General features: G+C 45.6%; 2 protein-coding genes across 3 annotated transcripts in view; one reads left to right on the top strand and one right to left on the bottom strand.

The window, feature by feature from the left end:
- Positions 1–19,047, bottom strand: part of selenof (selenoprotein F) — a 68,672-nt gene extending 49,625 nt beyond the window's left edge. Inside the window, exons 1-2 of the mRNA XM_069939108.1 lie at positions 18,945–19,047; positions 12,082–12,249 (exon numbers count right to left, since the gene is read on the bottom strand). Coding sequence (XP_069795209.1) covers positions 12,082–12,249; positions 18,945–18,992 — 216 coding nt within the window. The 5' untranslated portion in view covers positions 18,993–19,047. The remainder of the gene's footprint in view (positions 1–12,081; positions 12,250–18,944) is intronic.
- Positions 19,048–19,374: 327 nt separating this feature from the next.
- Positions 19,375–24,806, top strand: part of hs2st1a (heparan sulfate 2-O-sulfotransferase 1a) — a 143,511-nt gene continuing 138,079 nt past the window's right edge. The window contains exons 1-2 of one of the 2 annotated variants that reach the window (XM_069939110.1): positions 19,375–19,440; positions 19,738–19,847. In XM_069939110.1, the coding sequence (XP_069795211.1) occupies positions 19,739–19,847 (109 nt within the window). In that variant the 5' untranslated portion in view covers positions 19,375–19,440; position 19,738. Of the gene's footprint in view, positions 19,441–19,477; positions 19,848–24,806 lie in introns of those variants that run through there. The other variant, XM_069939109.1, reaches the window with a different exon arrangement.

Here is a 24,806-nt window from a genome sequence, read left to right on the forward strand (position 1 = left end):
CCAACACCCAACCCCAACCAACCAATATTCACCTGCAACCGCTGCAACTGTGTCTGCCTGTCCCGCATCGGACTTGTCAGCCACAAATGAGCCTGCAGCTGACGTGGACATTTACCCCCTCCATAAATCTTTGTCCGCGAAGCCAAGCCAAAGAAGTCAAATAAATATATAGCAGTTGATCCAAAACATGTAGTGATGTTAAGATTATGCAAAATGCTGTTTATTTTTTCAGCAACTGCAAGTTATTTTGAGCAATTTCTTTCTGGAATTTCATGCATTGTTAATCTCATTTCCAACTCGTCCTTCTGTTTCACTGATTGGAAATTTAGTACATTTGGCAGCTCTAAATAAAACATTTTAACATCTAAGTTTCACAAGTCGCAATGTCAAACAAAGATTGATTGATAAGGACTTAAATATCATCTTGTCGTGGTTTTACTCACCAGTGGAGCAGTGAAATATAACATTTCAAAGAAGAGTGGTTGCTAGGTGATTTATAGAAGAAATTCAATGAAGCTGAGAGACAAGAACATAATATTTATTCCTGGTGACCACTGAATTGGAAAATAGCCCAATGCTGAATCTTCAGTATTTCTTTTTGGAAGCAGATGGAGAGATGATAGAGGTAAAATGGAACACAAATCCAAGCACTCCTTGTACGTTGTATTTCAGATTAGCTGTTCTGCGGGAAATTGATGTCACAAAGTCAGTCTATTTACAGTTGGGGTTAAATACAGAATACCACGGTGGTCATCTGTCTGTTGTATTAAACACTATTTGATGAAGACTCTCATAAACTCCTTCCTACAGGTGTACCATGGAGAGTATTCTGGCTGGTTGCATCACTGCCTAGTATGGAGGTGCCAACTCTCAGGGTAAGAATAAACTCCAAAGGGCTGTTAACTCGGCCTGTGACATCACAGGCACCAGACATCACTCCATCGACAACATCTACACGAGGCGGTGTCTTAAAGAAGCAGCCTCTATCTTCAAAGACCCCCACCACCCAGGACACATCCTCTTCACTCTGCTACCATCGGGGAGAAAGGTAGAGGAGCCTAAAGTCAATTAAATTCCATGTTTTGAAATATGCCTAATCCACCTGCATTAAGAATACACAGTTAAAAGACAAGCACTCAACGGCACAAGGACAGCTTATTCCTCGCTGCCATTAGATTCCTGAATAATTAATGAACCAGACCTGCCTTACTTTTCATGCACTGTTATTATTTTTGTATAGTAATTTTGTAAGATGATTATAATATGAATGTTTGTATTATAATATTGCCACAAAACTCCGAATTTCATGACTTGTTCATGACAATAAATTCTGATTCTGAGCCAGAAACATCTCGATTCACCACGGAAAAATATGCTTGATTCTACATAATTAAAATAAGATTGTAGCCATCTAACATTCATATGCTGTCACTACTTCAGCTATTCATTTTATGAAAAAAAATGCAGTGAGGGTTAGAAAAAAATGTAAAATGAAAATGAGCCAGATTTAGTCAATTAAATCCCAAGTTTTGAAATATGTTTTGACTTGCAAAATACACAAAAGAGGTCTGGATTATAGCAGAAAAGCATTAAGAAATTTAGACAATATTATTGAATAGGTAAAGAGATGGCAGATACCACAGAACATGGATAAATGAAGTTATCCATTTTGGAAGGAAAAAGGCAGAGTATTTTTGTAATTCAGGATGGATGGGAAATGTTGATGTGCAAAGGAATCTGTACATCCTTTAACATATAGGTGCAGCTAGCAGTTACTAAGGCAAATAGTACATTAGCCTGCATTTTAAGAAGTTTTAAGCGCAGGAGAAAGAACACAGGAAACTGGAGCACCAGGTCCATCAAGCTTGGGGCACCATTCAGTATGATTATGGTTGATCTACACTGGTCTCAGCTTTATTCAGTGCCAGTCCTCTATTGCGCTCAATTCTGTGATCTCTCAAAAATGGATCTACCTTCACCATAAATATTTCTAACAATCCCCTGGGGTAGTGAATTCTATTCTCCACTCTGCAAAAATAATTACAATGTAACATCATTTGAAATGACCTGCCTTTTGTTACTATACCCCCTTTGCGACAGTCCTTCTTGTCTGGTGTCAACCAGGACTGAGGCAAATCCACTCCTGTATTACTGGGTGTAGTTCCATATGAAAGAATCTACTTGTCACAAAATGCATACAAAAAAAGCTCATCACACTGATTCTTGGGAGGTAGCACGAGGGGAAAGTATTCTTGTTCATTGTCTTCCACTGTTAGATGTGGTAGGACTGCAAAATGTTAATCCATCTATTGCACCATCTATTCCAAATGGGTGCCCGCCAACATTTTTCCATACCCTGATGAAGGGCTCAAGCCCGAAACATTGGTTATGTATCTTTATTTTTACTATATAATGTACAGTTTGACCTGCTGAGTTTCTATAGCATTGTATTTTTACTTCAACCACAGTAGCTGCAGACTTTCGCTTCTGATCAGGACAAAGATGTGTTGCCTCCCTTAATTTGCCATAGATTCTGTCAGCTGACTTATATTAGACTTAGCAAGCAAACTCAGTGATGGTGTTATTGAGCCATGCATGGCAATGATCAAGGAAATTCTCAGATGCAAGTATATTTTATACTCTTCCTATTTTTAGTGCTTCTTCCAGGTCTTATTCAACAAGGAGGAGTATTGATTCATCAGTTCAATTTTATCATCTGACTGTTGAAACAGCATTTCTCCGGATCATTGTGCGTTTCTCACAGCACATAATAATTATTTAAATTATAAATAAATATTCTGGAATCATTTATTCAATTTCATTAATAAGAAACCCAAGGTTGCAGTATACCATTTATCAATCTCACACCCTGACAGTCCTGATTTTGATGCTCTTGTACCTCCTTCCTGTTGGTGGATCGGTCAAAGGTATCTTGTGATGGATGGTAGGGATCTTCAATAAAGCAATGATCCTGGTGAATGTTGTCAGTGGAGGAAAGGGAGACCTCAGTGAACTTCTTAGCCATCTTAATGATCCTCCATATTGACTTCTGGTCTGGATGCTCTGCTGCTATCATACCAGAACGATGCAGCCAGAGAGGCCACTCTCAACTGTGCTCCTGTAAAATATTGTCAAAATGGGGGTCTGTAACCTTACCCTCCTCAATCTCCTAGGCATTACTGTATCTTCCTGACTAATGGTCATCCGCTAGATAGACAGCACCAACGAGATGTATGCTCTCCACTCTCTCCATAATGAGCCATTGATGTGTAGTGAGGATTGGTCAACCTTCAGCCTCCTGAAGCCCACAGTAATCTCTTTTGTCTTATCCACGTTGAAATGGGAAGGCAAAGAGTGAGGAGAAAAACAGTTTGCAAAGAGATATTGATGGATTAGATGTGTAAGCAACACATTGGCAAACAATGTATAATGTTCATTTTGGATGAAAGACAGCATTATTTAATAGAGAAAAAACTGTAGAAAGCTGCAGCATAAAGAGATTAGGGCAAGTGTGCCCTTGTGTATGAAAAAGAGAAAGCTAGCACACAAATACAGCCAGTAATAGAGAAGGCTAATGAACGCTGACCCTCATTTCAACAGGTTGGTCTATAAAAGTGTAGGGAAATCTGACTGCAACCGTACAAGGGACTATTAGGAATGCAGTAGTGCACTGTGAACAACTTTGTTCCCCTATTTAAAATGCACCATTTTATTTATTCCATTGGAGGAAATTCAGAGTATGTTCATGAAGTTGATACTGAATATGCAGAGGCTGTCCTGCGAGGAAAGATTAAACATTATTAGGACTTGTGATTGAAGTGTACATGAATGAGAGACCGTCTTATGGAAAAATATAAGGGGTCTAGACGGGGCAAATGTTGAGAGCATGTTCTCTATCATGGGAAGCTTAAGCACCAGAGGGCATAGTTTCAGAATAATGAGGTACCCAATTAAGATCGAAAGAAGGAACAATTTCTTCCACCAGAACATTTTACCTTTGAAGCTCTTTGGCGCAGAAATCTGTGAGGTTATATTAAAGGCTGAGATAGATTGATTTTATATTGATAGTGCAGTCAAGGCTTTGGGGAAAGCTACTGATTAATTAAAAAAAACAATTTTAGCAAAACTAATTTTTGGAATAAATATTTATATATTTTTTCTTTGGCTTGGCTTCGCGGGCGAAGATTTATGGAGGGGGTAAAAAGTCCACGTCAGCTGCAGGCTCGTTTGTGGCTGACCAGTCCGATGCGGGACAGGCAGACACGATTGCAGCGGTTGCAAGGTAAAATTGGTTGGTTGGGGTTGGGTGTTGGGTTTTTCCTCCTTTGCCTTTTGTCAGTGAGGTGGGCTCTGCGGTCTTCTTCAAAGGAGGCTGCTGCCCGCCAAACTGTGAGGCGCCAAGATGCACGGTTTGAGGCGTTATCAGCCCACTGGCGGTGGTCAATGTGGCAGGCACCAAGAGATTTCTTTAGGCAGTCCTTGTACCTTTTCTTTGGTGCACCTCTGTCACGGTGGCCAGTGGAGAGCTCGCCATATAATACGATCTTGGGAAGGCGATGGTCCTCCATTCTGGAGACGTGACCCATCCAGCGCAGCTGGATCTTCAGCAGCGTGGACTCGATGCTGTCGACCTCTGCCATCTCGAGTACCTCGACGTTAGGGGTGTGAGCGCTCCAATGGATGTTGAGGATGGAGCGGAGACAACGCTGGTGGAAGCGTTCTAGGAGCCGTAGGTGGTGCCGGTAGAGGACCCATGATTCGGAGCCGAACAGGAGTGTGGGTATGACAACGGCTCTGTATACGCTTATCTTTGTGAGGTTTTTCAGTTGGTTGTTTTTCCAGACTCTTTTGTGTAGTCTTCCAAAGGCGCTATTTGCCTTGGCGAGTCTGTTGTCTATCTCATTGTCGATCCTTGCATCTGATGAAATGGTGCAGCCGAGATAGGTAAACTGGTTGACCGTTTTGAGTTTTGTGTGCCCGATGGAGATGTGGGGGTGCTGGTAGTCATGGTGGGGAGCTGGCTGATGGAGGACCTCAGTTTTCTTCAGGCTGACTTCCAGGCCAAACATTTTGGCAGTTTCCGCAAAGCAGGACGTCAAGCGCTGAAGAGCTGGCTCTGAATGGGCAACTAAAGCGGCATCATCTGCAAAGAGTAGTTCACGGACAAGTTTCTCTTGTGTCTTGGTGTGAGCTTGCAGGCGCCTCAGATTGAAGAGACTGCCATCCGTGCGGTACCGGATGTAAACAGCGTCTTCATTGTTGGGGTCTTTCATGGCTTGGTTCAGCATCATGCTGAAGAAGATTGAAAAGAGGGTTGGTGCGAGAACACAGCCTTGCTTCACGCCATTGTTAATGGAGAAGGGTTCAGAGAGCTCATTGCTGTATCTGACCCGACCTTGTTGGTTTTCGTGCAGTTGGATAATCATGTTGAGGAACTTTGGGGGACATCCGATGCGCTCTAGTATTTGCCAAAGCCCTTTCCTGCTCACGGTGTCGAAGGCTTTGGTGAGGTCAACAAAGGTGATGTAGAGTCCTTTGTTTTGTTCTCTACACTTTTCTTGGAGCTGTCTGAGGGCAAAGACCATGTCAGTGGTTCCTCTGTTAGCGCGAAAGCCGCACTGTGATTCTGGGAGAATATTCTCAGCGACACTAGGTATTATTCTATTTAGTAGAATCCTAGCGAAGATTTTGCCTGCAATGGAGAGCAACGTGATTCCCCTGTAGTTTGAGCAGTCTGATTTCTCGCCTTTGTTTTTGTACAGGGTGATGATGGTGGCATCACGAAGATCCTGAGGCAGTTTACCTTGGTCCCAACAAAGCTTGAAAAACTCATGCAGTTTGGCATGCAGAGTTTTGCCGCCAGCCTTCCAGACTTCTGGGGGGATTCCATCCATACCTGCTGCTTTGCCACTTTTCAGTTGTTCGATTGCCTTATATGTCTCATCCAGGGTGGGAACCTCATCCAGCTCTAGCCTTAGGGGCTGTTGAGGGAGCTGGAGCAGGGCGGAATCTTGGACTGAGCGGTTGGTACTGAAAAGAGATTGGAAGTGTTCTGACCATCGGTTGAGGATGGAGATCTTGTCGCTGAGGAGGACTTTGCCGTCTGAGCTGCGCAGCGGGCTTTGGACTTGGGGTGAGGGGCCGTACACAGCCTTTAGAGCCTCGTAGAAACCCCTGAAGTCGCCAATGTCCGCGCTGAGCTGTGTTCGTTTGGCGAGGCTAGTCCACCACTCATTTTGGATCTCCCGGAGTTTGCGCTGAAGATGGCTGCATGCGCGACGGAAGGCTTGTTTCTTCTCTGGACAGGACGGCTTTGTAAGGTGAGCCTGGTGGGCAGCTCGCTTCTTTGCCAGCAGCTCCTGGATTTCCTGGCTGTTTTCGTCAAACCAGTCCTTGTTTTTCCTGGAGGAGAAGCCCAGTACCTCTTCAGTGGATTGCAGTATGGTAGTCTTCAACTGATCCCAGAGGGTTTCAGGGGACGGGTCCGTGAGGCGGGTTGCAACGTCGAGCTTTGCTTTGAGGTTTGCCTGGAAGTTTCCTCTCGCTTCGTCTGACTGCAGTTTTCCAACATTGAACCTCTTTCTGGGGGCTTTATTGTTCCTGGGCTTTGGCTTGAAGTGAAGGTTGAGCTTGCAGCGAACCAGCCGGTGGTCAGTGTGGCATTCCGCGCTAGGCATGACCCTGGTGTGGAGCACATCTTGTTTGTCACTTTCTCGCACCAGGATGTAGTCCAGGAGGTGCCAGTGTTTGGATCGGGGATGCATCCAGGTGGTCTTAAGGCTGTCCCTCTGCTGAAAAAGGGTGTTTGTAATGACAAGCCGCTGTTCTGCGCAGAGCTCCAACAGGAGGCGCCCATTGTCGTTGCACTTGCCGACGCCATGCTTGCCCAGGATTCCTGGCCAGGTTTCTGAGTCTTTGCCGACACGAGCGTTGAAGTCGCCCAGGATGACAACCTTGTCGGCTGTAGGGGTACGTTGGATGAGGTTGCCCAGGTCGGTGTAGAACTTGTTCTTTTCTGCTGGTTCCGCCTGGAGGGTTGGAGCATAGACACTGATGAGGGTGATGTGACGCTTGTTTTGAAGTGGGAGTCGCATGGACATGATTCGGTCCGAGAGGCCTGTCGGAAGGTTTTCGAGTTTGGAGGCAATGAAGCTCTTGACCATGAAGCCTACACCAGATAGGCGTCGTTCATCCGAAGGCTTGCCAGACCAGTAGAGTGTGTAGCCCGCGCCGCGTTCTTGGAAGCTGCCTACATCTGCCAGGCGGACTTAACTGAGAGCGGCTATGTCGATGTCAAGTCTGAGGAGTTCATGTGCAATGAGGGCAGACCGACGTTCAGGTCGATGGCTGTCAGTCTTATCTAGCATGGTTCTGATGTTCCAGCATGCTAGCTTGAGTTTGTGAGCATCTTTTGAGGGGGAGGACGTGGAGGGGGAGGACGTGGAGGGGGAGGACGTGGAGGGGGAGGACGTGGAGGGGGAGGACGTGGAGGGGGAGGACGTGGAGGGGGAGGACGTGGACCTGTCCTCGGGCCTGCGCAAAGGAGCTTTTAGGTGGAGTGCAGTGCGCGCAGTACTGGCCCCACCCTTTACACCCATGGTTCGTGTGCCGTGGCCAAGCAAGCTGGGACGTGGCAGCGAGGTCCTTGGGTCGTAGGTTTTATATCGGAGTGGCCTTCTCCTATGCAGGTTTCTTACCCGGGCTGGAGGGGCCTGCCTCCCCTCCTAGGTCGGTCCATACTGCCCGGACCGGGGCCTCCGTCTGCCTCACTCGACCGAGGCCGGGGCCGCCGCCTCCCCCTTGCTCCTGCCCGTATCGGGGCCGCCGCCGTCTACCCTTCGCCCGGACCGGGGCCGGGGCCGCCGCTGCTCTCCCTGTGCCCGGACTGGGGCCGCCGCCTCCCCCTTGCTCCTGCCCGTATCGGGGCCGCCGCCGTCTACCCTTCGCCCGGACCGGGGCCGGGGCCGCTGCTGCTCTCCCTGTGCCCGGACTGGGGCCGCCGCCTCCCCCTTGCTCCTGCCCGTATCGGGGCCGCCGCCGTCTACCCTTCGCCCGGACCGGGGCCGGGGCCGCTGCTGCTCTCCCTGTGCCTGTCCATATTTATATATACACAGAGTATAATACCACATGTACATACTCTGCACAGAAAGATGCACTTTGGCCCTAACTGCTTATATAGGTATTAATATTTTATAGGAATATTTCTCATATCCTTTCTTCATCCAGTTACAGTAAAACTCCTGGTATCCAGCACTTATGGGCATTAGTAGATGCCGGGTAAGTGTATTTACTGATTGCTTGAGACTTACCCTTACAATGCCTAATCCATCTGCATTAAGAATACACAGTTAAAAGACAAAAATACTAGACTGTACTTTCACTGAACAAGCTTCATCCTGCATGATTATAAACCTTAAAGCATAACATAACATAACAATTACAGCACGGAAACAGGCCATTAGGCCCTTCTAGTCCGCACCGAACCAAACACCCCTTTCTAATCCCACCTCCCTGCACAATGCCCATAACCCTCCATCTTCTTCTCATCCATATACCTGTCCAACCTTTTCTCAAATAATACAATTGACTCCGCCGTCACTATTTCTCCCGGAAGCTCATTCCACACGGCTACCACTCTCTGAGTAAAGAAGTTCCCCCTCATGTTACCTCTAAACCTCTGCCCCTTAACTCTTAACTCATGTCCTCTTGTTTTAAACTTTCCTCCTCTTAACGGAAATAGTCTATCCACATCCACTCTGTCTATCCCTTTATTTTATTTTCAGTCACATTCTCTGAAAACATTTAACTGTTGCTGCTTCTGCAGGTTCCATCCCTCCATAAAGCCACCTGAAAGACGAACAATAACACTCTAGATAATTAACCCCCCTCCCCTCCCCAAGTTTACAAATAAAGCCTCTGCCTGTGACAACTCTTATTAAGCGCAGGAAGAAGGAGACACTTAAAAAAGAGTCATCCCAACGGTGAGTGGCATCAACCAGCTCTTCATCCTGGGCGACACCATTGCTGTTTCACACAACTTTATTCAAACACCTGCTAGGAGCAAAGCGTGACCAAGGCCCTCCGCTGGCTGAACGTTTGCTCCCATCTTCACCAATGGTTTGTGTGTTACTTCAGAGAACATTTACTTTTACAATTTTAAACTTGCGTATTTTTTATTCTTATTTATTTTAATTTTTTTTTTGCCGGTAGCTTGAGTTCTGGAAATCATGGGTTTTACTGTATTTCATTTTCCTTTAAATGGATATATTCATACCATTCTTTGCAAGCAACTCCAGACAGGAACAACTTCAATGCCCTCATGAGAAATGTGCAGCATTGATTGTAGAATTAGACAATACTGCAGAATAGAGCCAGAAAAAAAAAAACAGCCCAGCAGATTTCTTTGCCTAACTTGTAGGAAGGAACTAATGGTGTGGCAGATGAAAGCTATTAAAGCCAATATTTGGAATGTGTCCAAGTTTTCTTGGTTCCAGACACATTGCTGTCCAGGAGAGGACTTAAGGCTGCAAATGACTCATCCTTTTATCCACTTCCTCTTCAAATTGACTAGATGAACTCACTAGATGCCCATATTTTACACGCAGCCTCATAGCAAATCTATGAGCCTCATAGAATGGGAAAAACATTGTTTCAGCAAATTCACAAGACAATAAACATGGTCCCAAACATTTACCAAGTGAATTTCAAAACCACTGCAACCAAACTGAAATGAGAATTTCCTGGGTTTGAAGTATGGACAGAATTGCAAAGTCATACAGCAGTGTACAGACCCTTCAGCCCAACCCATCAATACTAACCAAGTTGCCATTCTGGTCAAGTCCCATTTTGCTCCATTGGTTCATGTCCTCTTTGTTCTTCTGATCCATAAAACCATCCAAGTGCCTTTGAACGGTACATATTTGACCACTTCTACAAATTCTTCTGGCAGCTCATTCCAGATAAAGACCATCCTCTGAGCCCCTCTTAAATAACTTCCCTCTCACTTTTAAGGCCACGTGCTCCAATTCTAAAATTGTGCAGCCTGCAAAAAAAGACTGTGAGCATTTACTTTATTTATGTCCCTACTGATTTTACAAACCTTGACAAGATCACCTTCCAGCCTCCTACACTCAAGGAAATAAATAGTCTATCCCTCCAACTCAAACACCTTAATACCATCAACATCCCAGTGACTCTGCTTTGCAACTTATTGATATCCTTCTTACAGCTGCTCAATCAGAACTGCACACTATTCTCCAAGTATGGCCTTGTACAGCTGATTCACAAGGTCCCAACTTTTGGACTTAATAACTGCCCAATGAAGACTAGCATGCCAAAAGCCATCTTCCTCATTCGGTCTGGATGAGATGTCACTTTCAGGTAACAATATACCTGTGCCAAGGTCTTGCTGTTCTGCAGTACTCTCCAGAGCCTGCAATTTAAAGTGCAAATCCTACTGTGGTTGGACTTTCCGAAGCTTAACACTTAGACATCCTTCCTCATTGTCCACTATTCCACCAATTTTGCTGTTATCTGCACATGTATTAATCATGTTAACTACATTGCCATCCAAATCACTATTATAGATTACAAACCGTGACTCTGCAGTATACCATTGAACACAAGCCTCCAATCAGAAAAACACTGCTCCACTATTGCCCTCTTGATTCCTTCCAATCAGACCATTTTGAATCCAATGGGCAAAGTCCCTTTTATACCTTTAAGACTAACTTGCCATGCGGGACCTTGTTAAAGGCCTTGTCAAAGACAAGTAGACAATGCCCGCCAGATTCCTGAGACATATCCTCCCACTCACCAAGTCATGCCTGACTACTTCCAGTCAATCCTTGCCTATCCAAATGCTCATAAGATTCTGTATGACAGAAACACCTCCAGCAATTTTCAGACACGGAGCTCACTGGTGTGTAGTTCCCTGGCTTGTCCTTGCTGCCTTTATTAATTTAACAGAACATTTAGCCTCCTTCCCATCTTTTGGCACTTCATCCAGGCCAAAGGCAATGCACATATCTCAGCAAGGGCCATCACAATTACTTCCCGAGTTTCTTATGAGGTGTGAGGATGCACTTGATCAGGCCCTGGGGATTAGTCTACCTTGATGCACCTCATTTACTCTATATGTCTCAAGAGAATTATCTCTAAGTGCATGGCCTTCTACTTAGTTATTCAACAATGGAAACAGGCACTTTGGCCTAAATTGCCCATTCTAACCAAGATGTCCCACCCACCTCTCAAGCGGTTTTGGTCAGTGCAAGTATGCCTGGTGCTGTGCAAATATTGTCATAGGCCTGGGCATGCTTAGCCAGGATAGATATAGATGCGGTTGAGAATTTTCTTAGCAACTACAGAGCAACAAACTACATCCAGCTGACTGACAATATGTTTCAAGCATACAAATCTTTGAAGTGCAAACACACCATTTTATGCCTTCACGCTTGGATTTCTTTCCTGCAGATCTTGGTGCAGTCAGTGACAAATATGGTGAAAGGTTTCACCAGGACATTGCGACCATGGAAAAGCAGTATCAGGGCAAATGGAATCCATCAGTGTTGGCTGACTATTGTTGGACACTGAGACAAGAGGCATCAGATGCTGAGTACAAATGAACATCAGTAGCAAAACACTTTTAGGTCAGTTGAACTAACACAATGTGTCAGCATTATTATGCAAGTAAACATGCTAAATTCAATAAAAGTTAATTTAATGTTTTTCCAACTAGCTCCGTGGTACAGAAAATCTGAAATCATCTTTGGGTTCATCTTGAAGTTGCCTATAAAAATCCCCAATTTTTTTTTCTGGAAAAAATTGTTGTCCAGTGTTATTTAAGTGAAACACAGATGCTATGATTGTAGTAAAAACATAAAAATCAGGTCACACAGCATCCATAGGAGGTAAAGATATATAAATTATGTTTTACACCTGATTTGCAGATGCGTGATTGAAAAGATGGTTATGTATCTTTCCCTCCTGTGGACCTTGCATGACCTGTGGATTTCCTGCAGCATTTTTGTGTTTTGATTATTTAACATCAAGAAATGTTTGATCTTTAATAAAGAAAAGTACCTTTTTTTGTTCCAGTTGAGCCTCCTCTTGACAACATTTTCTACAGTCTGGGTCAAGTTGATTGAGCCCAAACTGACCAAGTAGGTCACAGGAACTGCAGAGTAAGTTACTGGAAAAGCCAAGTTCTCGGCAGGCTTCAGATGAGAGATCTGCACCACATGTTGCTACCTGAAAACAAAAAACAGTAAATAATGACCCATTAATGGGCATTATGTGCCAATAGGCTAGAAAACAAACTAGATATCAGACCTGAATTAAAGCGATAAAACTGAAATGCCACATTGAGTAAGTATTTTTTCCAACTGATCAATGAAAAATCAATCACTAATGTGTGTCACAAATTATACTTAATGCAAGCCTGGAAATTGTCTATGTTTTGGCTGATAATGCAGATGGAAGGGAAACTGGACTCAGTTTATCCCTCTGCAACTGGATCCTCGATTTCCTCATTGGCAGACCCTATTCAATGCAGATCTGTAACATCACCTCCTCCTCCTCGCTGACTACTAATACAGGCACCTCAAGACAGTGTGCTCAGTCCCCTGCTCCATTCTTTGTACTAAAATCACAGAAATGCTGGAGGAACTCAGCAGGTCTCACAGCATCCATGGGATAAAGATATATAACCAATGTATGAGTAGAAAGTAGGCAGGCACCTGAATTAAAAGCCTAGGAAAGGAAAGAAGGGATAGGGTGAGGAGACCAACACACTAAAGGTGATAATTGGATATGGATAGGAGGACAGGAGAGAGGAAAGTTGAGAACTCAGAACCTCACTCACCATGACCTTCCATGGATTTCCTACACTTCATCCTCTGCCATATACACACCTTCAACCGCCAGTTCTAGTTTCCTTTTACATTCATGACTGCGGTGCCAAGTTTGGCATAAATGCAAACAGTAAGTTCGCTGACGACACCACTGTTGTTGGGACAAACACTGGAAATGATGAGCCACAATATAGGATGGAGATCAAGAATCTGGTTGGGTGGAGCCAGAACTATAATCATGCTCTCAACATCAAGACCAAGGAGCTTTTGTTCATTTGAGGAAGGGGAGGACGTGACCATGCATCTGTCTGTGTCATGAAGACAGCAGTGAAGTTCTGGGAAGTCCACATTTTTCACCTGAAGCCAGGACATCGCGGTGACTGTGATGTAAACATACCAATGCCTCCACTTTCTATGACTTGGCATGTTGTCCAATGTTCCTTTAGACTTCTACAGGTAGACTGTGTAAAGTATACTGACTGGTTGCATCACAGCCTGGTTTGGCAATTCAAGTGCCCTGAATGGAGAAGGTAGCAGAAGTACCTTCCATTGAAGACATCTGTGTGAGGTGCTACCTCAAGAAGGCAGCCAAAATCATAAAGGACTCCCCTCACCCTGGTCACAACCTCTTGACATTGCTATCTTCGGATAGAAAGTATAGAAGCTTGAAGCCTGAAGACTCAAGGTTGAAGAACATTATCTTTCCAATGACAATCAGATTCTTGAAACGCTCCATTGTACACTAATCATGGACTATTCTGACATTGCTAAAGGCCTGTCTGGCCTACTGTAATGCCACTTTTTGTTTCTTGCATTGTGGTAACAGTGAATATTTATTAATTATTCATATTTTATATTTATCATCTCTTTTTAATTTAAGATATACTAATTTCAGTTTATATGTACATTGTGCAATATATATGACAGTAAACTAATTTTCATCGGTTTCCAATAACCAAATGCCCTACCACTGCCAATTTCCCACTTTCAAATGTTCACTTTCACATAGGTGCTGTAGCCTGTCAGAAGTTTGGAATTCTGCACTGTCTAGGCCACCCAGTAATGACCAAACTCTCTTACTTCCGACACAAAATGTAACGATAGAATATTTTTTTACTTTAAAAGTCCTACACCAGTCATAGTTGGTAGAGATGCAGAAGAAACCAAAACTTGATTGCTTCACAGGGAAGGGGATCCATAAACCCTGAGCCAGTCCTGGGGGGGGGGGGGCCTAAAGCTGAAAAAAAGGTTGAGAATGGCTGCTCTACACCATCTGGGCATAAGTCAAATGACAAATGACACGGTGCACTCATTTACCCGGTCTGATTTTGGATATCAAATAGGAATGCCGAATGTTAATTTTGATTCATAATTATCTCATGACAACAAAATGCAGCAATCAAACTTCTGAACAAAGCATGCTTAGATCTGCATAGACAATAGATGAATTGTAGAATATTACAGCACAGGAAAATACCCTTCAGATCACATATGTCTACCAAACATGATGGCCATATAACAAGGACTCACATGGTAGGCTCGTCCAAATGTCAGATAGATAGAGAATTGGATTGATGATAGGAGTCAGAGGTTAATAGTGAAGGGTTATTATTCAAATTGGAGACCTGTGACTAATGGTCTGCTTTTATTTGTCATCTATATTAATGACCAGGAAGACAATGGAGTAAATTTGTGGATGATGCCAAAATTGGTGATATAGTGGATAGTGAAATATCTGAGATTACAAAAGGATCCAGATGAACTAGGAAAGCAGGCCAGAGAATAGTTGAAGAAATTTAACTCAGATTTGTGCGTGAGGATTTTTACATAAATAGTAGGAGTCTGGAAAATGTTGTAGAACAGAGAAACCTGGGAGTACAGAAGTAAATCACAAAACTCTGTAGACACGGTGGTTGAAGTAAAACCACGAAATGCTGGAGAAGCTCAGCAAGTCAAACAGTGTTCTTTATGTAGCAAAGGGAAAGATACAGAACCAATGTTTTGGGCTTGAGCCCTTCATCAAAGTATGAGAAAATGCCGGCAAGTGCCTGAAACAAAAAAGTGGTGGGGGGTGGGGGGGGGGGGAATGTTAGGTGGAGTAAGGAGGAATGGGACAGCAGCAATGAGGGGGAGGGGGGGATGGCTGGGTTGGGTGGGTGAAATAACTGGAAAGACAGGAAAAGGGGGAGGGGAAAGAAAAGGCAAGCAGTAAAGCCAATAGGTCATTTCATGCCAGGCCTTCGCTACAAGCGCAGAGGGTAAACTTAAAACTTACCTTTCATAGGTAAGCCCTAAAAGCTCCAGCATTGCAATCATGTCAAACAGCACACCATAGCACCCTCTGAATATCACAGAGGTGGGGGCGACTGGTGCAGTAGCACCACCTGTCATAAATAAGCGGCAGAGCAATGGCTGTCTTCCCTACCCATAATTCCCCCATGCAGCTGGAACCGCTCTGTGTTTCCCAGAACTGTTCCAGCTGCGTGGGGGAATTATGGATAGGGAAAACAGCCATTGCTCTGCCGTGTTTTGAACTGCAGAGAATAGTCCCGAAGACTGAAGTGGCCCAGTGAGGCTGTCACAGCCCACACCAGCTGCCCCTGATGGCTCCTGGCAGCCCCGCTGCCCTGATGGCTCCCTCCCACTGCCTCTGCCTTGAGGGGATCATGGAGGGAGAGGGGTGAGTGGGGAGATGGGTCGTGGGCTGACAGCATCATCAGCTTGCTCCTAACCAGCTCAACATTCAAGCCAGGCAGCAGAACGCAGCACTCCGCTGATTATCCTTCCCGAGAAGGGTTGGATTTGGTGCCTTGGAGCCAGCCATGGCACATTCAGAAAGGAAAATCTCCAGATGTAAGGGCGGAGAACCTCCGCCTTTACAGTCGGGCATTTTCCTTGCTTGAAAGGGCCTAATATTCATGCCATGCGACTGGAGAGTCCCCGGATGGAAAATAAAGTTTTGTTTCTCCACTCTGTGAGAGGTCAGAATGGGGTGGTCAGACATGTGAGCGTGAGAATGTGACTTGGAATTGAAATGGTTGGCCAATGGGAGGTCGCTGTGGCTATGAATGGAGACGAGATGCTGAGCAAAACAATCTCCCAGTCTTTGACCAGTCAAAAATGCACAAAAGGAGCACTGGATGCGGTAAATAAGTCCTCTGGATATACAAGTGAAGTGTGGCTTCACGTAAAAGGCCTGTTTGGGGCCCCAGACTGTGGTGATGGAGATGTGAGTGCAAGCGTTGCACCTTCTGCGGGCTCAGAGGAAGGTGCCAGGGGTGCAATGGGTGGAGAGGGATAAGAGCACAAGGGAATTGCAGAGTGGTCCCGTGGAAGGCTAGGAAGGAGAAGGGAAAAAATGCATCTGGTGGAGAGATCCTGTACTAAGTGCTGGAAATTCTGGTGGATGATGTTTTGGATGCGGAGGCTGGTATGGTGTTAAGTGTGGATGAGTTTGTTGTGTCTGGGGGCAGAGGGGGCCAGGGTAGATGAGTGGGAAATGGAGGAGATGCGGATGAGGGCTGAGTTGATAGTGGTGAGGAGGAAGCCACGTTTGTGGAAGAAGGCAGAGATTTCAGAGGCTCTGGACTGGATGAACACTTCATCTTGGGAACAGATGTGGCGGAGATGGAGAAATTGTGAGAAGGTGATGGAATTCTTGCAGGGGACACGGTGTGCGGAAGTGTCGTCCTGGTAGTTGTGGGAGTTGGAGAGTTTGTAGTATATGCTGGTGGAAAGCCTGACTCCTGAGATGGAGATAGAGGAAGGGGAAAGTGTTATCAGAGATGGACCAGGTGAGTTTGAGATCGAGTGGAAGTTGGATGCGAAGTCGATGAAGTTGACAAGCTCATCATGGGTGCATGAGGCAGCCTCAACGTAGTTGTTGATATAAAGGAGGAAGAGTTGGGGTGTCTTGCCTGTGTAGGCTTGCAGCATGGATTGCTTCACAAAACTACAAACAGGCAGGCGTAGTTGGGACCCATGTCTACTCCTTTGATTTGGAGGAATTGGGATGAGTTGAAGGAGAAGTTATTTAGAGTTCTGCCAGGCGGAGGAGGGTGACTGGTTAGGTCTTTGGTCCAGGAAGAAGCAAAGAGCTTTCAGACCTCCTGTGAGGGGGATAGAGGTATAAAGGGATTAGACATCCATTGTGAGGATGAGGCAGTCCAGTTTGGGGAATCTGAAGTCAATGAGCAGATGGAAGGCATGTGAGTGTAGGTGGGGAGGGACTGGACCAGGGAAGAAAGGATAGAGTCAAGGCAGGATGAAACTAGTTTGGTGGGGCAGGAGAAAACAGAAACAATAGGTCTACTGGATGGTTGGGCTTTTATATCTTGAGAAGGAGGTAGAAAAAGGTAGTGGCAGGGGTGGGAGATTATGAGGTTGGTAGTCTTGGAGGGGAGGTGACCAGAGGTGCTGAGGTTGGAGATGGTTTTGGAGACAGTGGCTTGATGTGTGGTGGTGGGGTTCTATGAGAGGGGTTGATAGGAGGAGGTGTCGACTGGGATTGGCAAGATGGAGGTCAGTGCATCAGACAGAGGAGTACAGGTATACATTCCTTGGAAGTAGCAAGGAGAAGGTGAAGAAAAGATTCCTAAGGACCTGAATGGGAGTTGGAGGGCTTGAGTCACAAGGCTGGGATTTTTCTCCTGGGAATAAGGGAGACTGAGCATTGACATCATCGTGAGAGGTATTTAAAATCAGGAGAGGTATATACAAGGCAAACAATCCTGGTATTTTTCCCATAGAAAGTAAGCTTAAAACTAGAGGGTATATATTGAAGGTGAATTGAATCATTGTAACTTGTACCATGACACAGTGAAAAACTTTGCATTGCATGTTATTCCAGCAGGTCACCCAATATGTGGCACTACAGGTAGTGCAAGAATTAAAACAAAGGTGCAGAGGGTACTGTTAGAATAAATCCAAAATGCAGGATATAGTGTTAAAGAGAAAAGTACATTTAAATAGTGAAAATAGGAGATCCATTCAAGTCTGACAACAGCAGGAATGAAATAGTGTTTGAATCTGCGAGCATACATTTTCAAACTCGTGCATCTTTTGCCTGACAGGAAGAAGAGTGTAACCAGCATGAATGTATCCTTTAATATGCTCGCTGCTCTCTTGAGGCAGTAGGATGAGCAGACAAAGAGTCGATGGAGAGGATCTGGTTTGCCCGATTACCTGAGCAGCATTAACTGGTGAAAAGGGAACATTTTAAGAGGAATGAGCTGGCAGAAGTGGTACAATCACAACATTAAAATATATTTAGGCAAGGATAAAAAAAAAATAGATGAAAAAGAGCTAACTAAAACAAATGGGGCTGACTAGTTTAGGTAGACACCTTGGTCGGCAGGGGCAGGTTGGACCAAACGACCCACCTCATGCTGTAAAACTATGACTACCAGGAAATGTATTGGGGATTGACATTGAAAATGGAGAAGGTCTGATGGGAAAGAATTCAAATCTCTATAGAGAGAAGGCAGCAAACAATACTGTTCTCGTGTACAGCTTGTTAAATGCCTTCTTTTTATTACTCTGACCATTCTGAAACTTGGCATTTCCAAACACGACAAAACTCATTTGGTTCTGCACTCCAGCACCAGCTTCCATTCTAACAGCAGCACAAATCATGAAAAATAAAGCAAACTGTGACATGAAAAGTTCTTGTTCATGAAATGCACAATCAGCATTCAACATCTTCTCATCAGGTTAAATGAAGTTTTTTTATTTCTAAAGCTAAATTCAGCAAACACCAGTTTTCCTCGGTAACTCCCAAACATGCTCTTTTTGCGTTACGTTCACCCAATCAATCCCGCATTCTCAATCCGGGACTTCTTTAGGATCACTGATCATCCGTTAATTAATAGCGTCGCTACTGAAATAAAAAGATAATCACTCTCCTGGCCTAATTCCAACTGTGAAGGGCGCAGGCATTGAACACGTCACCACATCACCTCCTCCCTTTCTTCCAGTGAGGCCGACTCCAATGCAACACGAAGAAAATCTTTTCCCCAAAACATTTTGTGATCTTAATTTCATTCAAATGACATAAATCGCGGTCAATTACGAATATCAGTGGTCAACAATTACCGCATTTAACAGGGAGAAGAACCACAGCAGGTACATCTCGACCTCCATCTTGGATTGCTCAAGCCCCTTCAGGGAAGGATCCCCTCGCCTGAAGATAAATGATCGCCTGGTCTTAAATTTCAAAGTCAAAATGTTATTTTATAAATGGATTAAAATGAAGAACTCAATCTCTTGTTACACAATCATTACTGTTATTTTACAGGCGGAGGAAAGAGGCGACTAAAATACACCCCGCCCTCCCCCCGGGAACCGGGCGAAGCGGGACTTTTTGTTTCCGAGAAGATTGACACGAGGAACGTTCAATCAGATGTCGGGGCCTGGTGACCAAGGCCGGCCCCGTCAATCAAAGGATGACCAGCGAATGAGAGAGGGGGAGGGCGGGCTCATGTCACGCCTCACCATTTCCACACCCCCCCCCCGGAGGAGGGGCACGGCGCATGCGCGGACGTCGGGCGGGACTCAGGCCGGCCGGGGCTGGTGTGGGAAGCCTGTCGTGGTGAGAGAGTTGGTTCAGAGTATTGAAGGGGGAGGCGGGGCAGTGGGGGTGGGAGGGGGGAGAGATAGAGAGAGAGAGAGAGAGAATAGAAAACCCACCCGTCAGCGTGTCGAACCGCAGAATTCTCCCATGTTTTCCCGGCGCCCGGGATCTCCCTTCAGTTCCACGCCGTGTCCCGTGCGCGGCTTCGCCCCTCGTCCATCTTGGGCCATTTTATCGTCTTATTTTTTTCCACCTCCCCACCCCCCCCCCCAAACACCTCGCGTTATGTCTTGATAATTTCATGGGGCTTCTAAGAATGATCATGCCGCCGAAATTGCAACTACTCCTGGTCGTGGCGTTCGTGGTCGCCCTGCTCTTCCTGGAGAAGCAGATCCAGAAGCTGGAGGAGTCTCGGGGAAAGCTGGGTGAGTGTGGAGCACTGCGGGGGAGGGGGAGGGGGAGGGGGAGGGGGCGGGGGGGAGAGGGGGGGCCACGCTGGGGGGGGGGCACAGGGGCCACGCTGGGGGAGGGCACAGGGGGCCACGCTGGGGGGGGGGAGAGGGGGCCACGCTGGGGGGGGGAGAGGGGGCCACGCTGGGGGGGGGGAGAGGGGGCCACGCTGGGGGGGGGAGAGGGGGCCACGCTGGGGGGGGGAGAGGGGGCCACGCTGGGGGGGGGAGAGGGGGCCACGCTGGGGGGGGGGAGAGGGGGCCACGCTGGGGGGGGGAGAGGGGGCCACGCTGAGGGGGGGGAGAGGGGGCCACGCTGAGGGGGGGGGAGAGGGGGCCACGCTGAGGGGGGGGAGAGGGGGCCACGCTGAGGGGGGGGAGAGGGGGCCACGCTGGGGGGGGGGGAGAGGCGGCCACGCTGGGGGGGGGGAGAGGGGGCCACGCTGGGGGGGGGAGAGGGGGGCCACGCTGGGGGGGGGAGAGGGGGCCACGCTGGGGGGGGGAGAGGGGGGGCCACGCTGGGGGGGGGAGAGGGGGGGCCACGCTGAGGGGGGGAGAGGGGGGCCACGCTGGGGGGGGGAGAGGGGGGGCCACGCTGGGGGGGGGAGAGGGGGGCCACGCTGGGGGGGGGAGAGGGGGGGCCACGCTGGGGGGGGGAGAGGGGGGGCCACGCTGGGGGGGGGAGAGGGGGGGCCACGCTGGGGGGGGGAGAGGGGGGGCCACGCTGGGGGGGGGAGAGGGGGGGCCACGCTGGGGGGGGAGAGGGGGGGCCACGCTGGGGGGGGAGAGGGGGGGCCACGCTGGGGGGGGAGAGGGGGGCCACGCTGGGGGGGGAGAGGGGGGGGCCACGCTGGGGGGGGGGAGAGGGGGGGCCACGCTGGGGGGGGAGAGGGGGGGCCACGCTGGGGGGGGGGAGAGGGGGTGCCACGCTGGGGGTGGGAGAGGGGGTGCCACGCTGGGGGTGGGAGAGGGGGTGCCACGCTGGGGGTGGAGGCGGTGCCACACCGGGAGCAAAATTTGGGCATGTCCACTCAGCCCTGGGGCTCAGACAGGTTGCAACCTGGCCATTGTACATAGACTCAAATGTCAAATGTGTTTGGTGAGGATCTCAAATAATTTCCAAGTCATCACTTTGGTGCTCATGTTAGTAGCAAAGCAGCAGTTTTCAACAATTCTTATCTGAAATCTTCATTGTTTTTTATCTTGGCTATATAAATTATACTGTTTGACTGTAGAACATTGCTGTACAGAAACAGGCCCTTTAAGTCTGCTAAACCATTTTAATGCCTAGTCCAACTGACCTGCACCCAGTCCATACTACTCTTATCCTTGTATCTGTCCAAATTTTTCTTGAATGTTAAAATTTAATCTGTACTAATTACTTCAGCTGGCAGCTTGTTCTACACTCCCACTGGTCTCTGTGAAGAAGTTTGCCCTAATGTTCCCCTTAACCTTTCCTCTTTCACCCTTGACCCATGTCTTCTGATTTGTATCTCACCTACCATCTGTGGAAAAGTCTACCTACATAGAGTAAATGGTCTATCCCCCTCTATTAAATCTCCCCTCGTTCTCTCGGGAATGAAGTCCTAATCTATTTAACCTTATAACTGTTGCTAAAGTCTAGGCAACATCCTAGTAAATCTCTGCACTCTTTCCCTCTTATTGATATCTTTTCTGTAGTTAGGTGACTAAAACTGTACACAATGCTTCAAATTTGGCCTCGTCATTGTCTTAAACAATTTTACCATAACATCTGAATTCCTGTAATACATAGATCTGTGAAGGTCAATGTGCCAAAAGCTCTCTTTGCAACCTAATCTACTTATGTCACCACTTTCAGGGAATTATGTATCTGTATTCCCAGATTTATCTATTCTACTGCAGTTTCACGATTGTCTTTGAAAAATGCAACACCTCACACTTCTCTGCATTAAATTCCATCTGCCAATTTTCAGCCCATTTTTCCAGCTGGTCAAGATCACTCTGCAAGCTTTGAAAATCTTCACTGTGCACAACAACTCTGATTTTTGTCATCATCAAACTTGCTGATCCATTTTCCCACATTATCATCCAGATCATGGATATAGATGACAAACAGTGGTCACAACACTGATCCCTGAGGAACAGTGTTAGTCACAGGCCTCCAGTCTGAGAAGTAATCATTCACCGCTACTCTACATCTTCTCCCGTCCAGCCATTGTCAAATCCATTTTTCTATTTCCTGACTAAATGCTGGGGAGGGTTCTCCAGTACTGGTTTTACTTTGCTTGTTCATCTACTGCATCTGGTGCTCCTGTTATGGCCTTCTCTACATCGGAGACACTGGACGCAGGCTGGCAAATCGCTGAGCATCTTTGCTCTGTCTGTATTAGTGACAGGGATCTCCCGGTGGCCAACCATTTCAATTCTACACCCCACTTCTGCCCTGACAGGTCTGCTTTTGGCCTTGTAGAGTTAAACCAAGGCCATCTGTAATTTGGAAGAGCAGCGTCTAATTTTCTATCTGGGTACTCTCCAATCTGATGGCATTAACATAGAGACTTCTCCGGTTTCTGCTAGCTTACCTCCCCGTTCTCCTTCTCTTACCTATCATTGTCTTCTTTCCACCAGCTTTCTGCCCCCTTCTCCATTCACAGAACCTTCTCCTGTTTGCTGGTGTGCCCTCCTCCCTTATCCACCTATTACCTCCTGCCTGTGGGACTGCGCTCCACCCTTACCCCATCATTTTATTCAGACGCCTACCCTCATTTTGCTCACACCTTGATGAAGGGCTCAGCCCCGAAATGTTGGTTATGTATCTTTATCTTTCCTCTTTAAATTGTACTGATTGACCTGCTGAGTTTCTCCAGAATTGTTTTTTTAACTTTAACCACAGTGTCTGCAGACTTTTGTCTTTTACCCCCCCTTTTTTTAATTATCCTCATCTTGTGCTTCCCTCTTTCCCCATATTGGTGAAATAGATGTGCATGTCTTTAGAGTTGGTATATTGCATTCAAATGCAATAACTTCAGATTTGTATGGAGCTGAGTGGAATAATTTTATACTTGCTGTATAAATGTTGCATTTAAGGAACTGAGAATTCAGCAGTGCAGGGAAGGTTGCACAGTTGGAAATGCAGCTCTTTGGATGAAATAGTAATCTCTCATACTCATGAAACTTTATATAACGTGGATATTTGTATTTCACGTGTATCATTTATCTGTGTGTAATGTCTGGTTGTGTGTCTGCATGCTTTGCACTGAGGGCTAGAGAATGTTTTTTCGTCTGGTTGTGCTTGTGCAATCAGATAACAATAAACTTGACTTAAATTGACACTTTTTGTTTTCATGGGTTAATGAAAACAGATCTGAAGGAGGGAATTTATCTCTTTCAGTCTAGCAGAATGTATTTCTCAAGTGAGCATTTCTCACTTTAAATCTGAGCTTCCTGTGTTAGAATGCTGCATTTTGTATAATGGTAATATGTCAAAAGTTAATAAATCGTGTGTAATGCACTTGGGGCAATATGAAAGGCATGTGAAATGTGGTTCATAATTTGTGCCTTATTAGTATCATAATTTTATGACATATGTCATGGTCCTTTAAACATTCTTAAAGCAATGACTTTTAAGTTGTCTATTCTGTCAGCATGGTGAGATTGGAGTCTCAAGCCAAGAAATGAGAAAGTCATCAACTTTCGCTCCCATTAAAATCAGATAAATTTAGCAGCATGACATTCCCTTTTTAGAATTTTTAGCTATTGCAATTTGTGTAATAATATTTATTGAGAGTGCAGATATTCCTTGAATGTGAAAATATGAAAGACCCCCTAGACCTAGTAAATGAGTGAAGCGTTTTGACTTAAAACTGAGAAATCCTTTTTCCACCACTGATGCAGAGTTCTCTGCCTTGTTTAAATGTTGTCATGTGAAACCTGCGCATATTGCACAATAACACACAATCAATTGGATCACTTAAGCTCCAATTAGGATATTTTAATTTGTTCCTTATTTTGTGCTCTGTATCTTATCTCATACAATTTATTCTTGTTTTTAGAATAATGCAGAAGAACCTGAGTCATTAGAATTTGGGTATGATCTTGGGAACCACTGCACTACATTCCAATTGTAGTTACAAAGCACTTGAATTGAGTGAAATATTCTCATGCTTGATCAAGGGGAACTATTCTGACTATGGAACTTCTACAAATTGGCCTGCTATATTGGACTACAATTATAGCTTAAGACTTCAGGAGGTATAAGGAGGGTAAAAATGAGAGGAATGCAATCTGAAATTGGCAAAAGAGGGAGAAAGAGTTAGATTTTCCAATGACTAATTAATTGAAATTGGTCAATTGTTTTGACAATTTTTGGCCTTGCACCTTCCATTCAGTTTTTGTCAGTCATTTAATTTCAGATATTTTGCACCTTCACCAGACATGTCAAAGTACTGTCTATTGAAACATTGCTTTTTTTTTTGCCCCAACTGCACCTGTGAATATATCTACCCTTTTAAAGCTTGTGTTTTCTGTCTAATGGGCTATTGTTGGTGTTTCCTGTGGCTGCAACATGAAATAATTTCAGTGGATCTATGTTTGCATTGTACTTCTGTAAATGACAATAACTGAACAAGCTTTTACACTCTTACTCTCCTCATTTGTTGTTCACCAGCTTTTATTATACATCTCATTCTATGCTACCATCAGCACGTCATTCCATCTTTACTAATTCCCATTGTACTGCTTTTATGCCTTTTTCTGCAACTTGATTAATTGATTTTATTTTCTTTAGCAATAAAATGTTAACTTCATTTTTTACTTGTGATTTTTATTTTCAACATTTCCTATTTTCATAGATTTTGGGTCATTGCAATCAAATTAGCATTACTTGTCCCAGGATTTTCATTTTGTTTTAAAATTGAACACTCCTTATAACCCTCCATAAAAATGCTGACCAAA

Source organism: Narcine bancroftii, chromosome 5, assembly GCF_036971445.1.
Source record: "Narcine bancroftii isolate sNarBan1 chromosome 5, sNarBan1.hap1, whole genome shotgun sequence".
NCBI classification, from domain to species: domain Eukaryota; kingdom Metazoa; phylum Chordata; class Chondrichthyes; order Torpediniformes; family Narcinidae; genus Narcine; species Narcine bancroftii.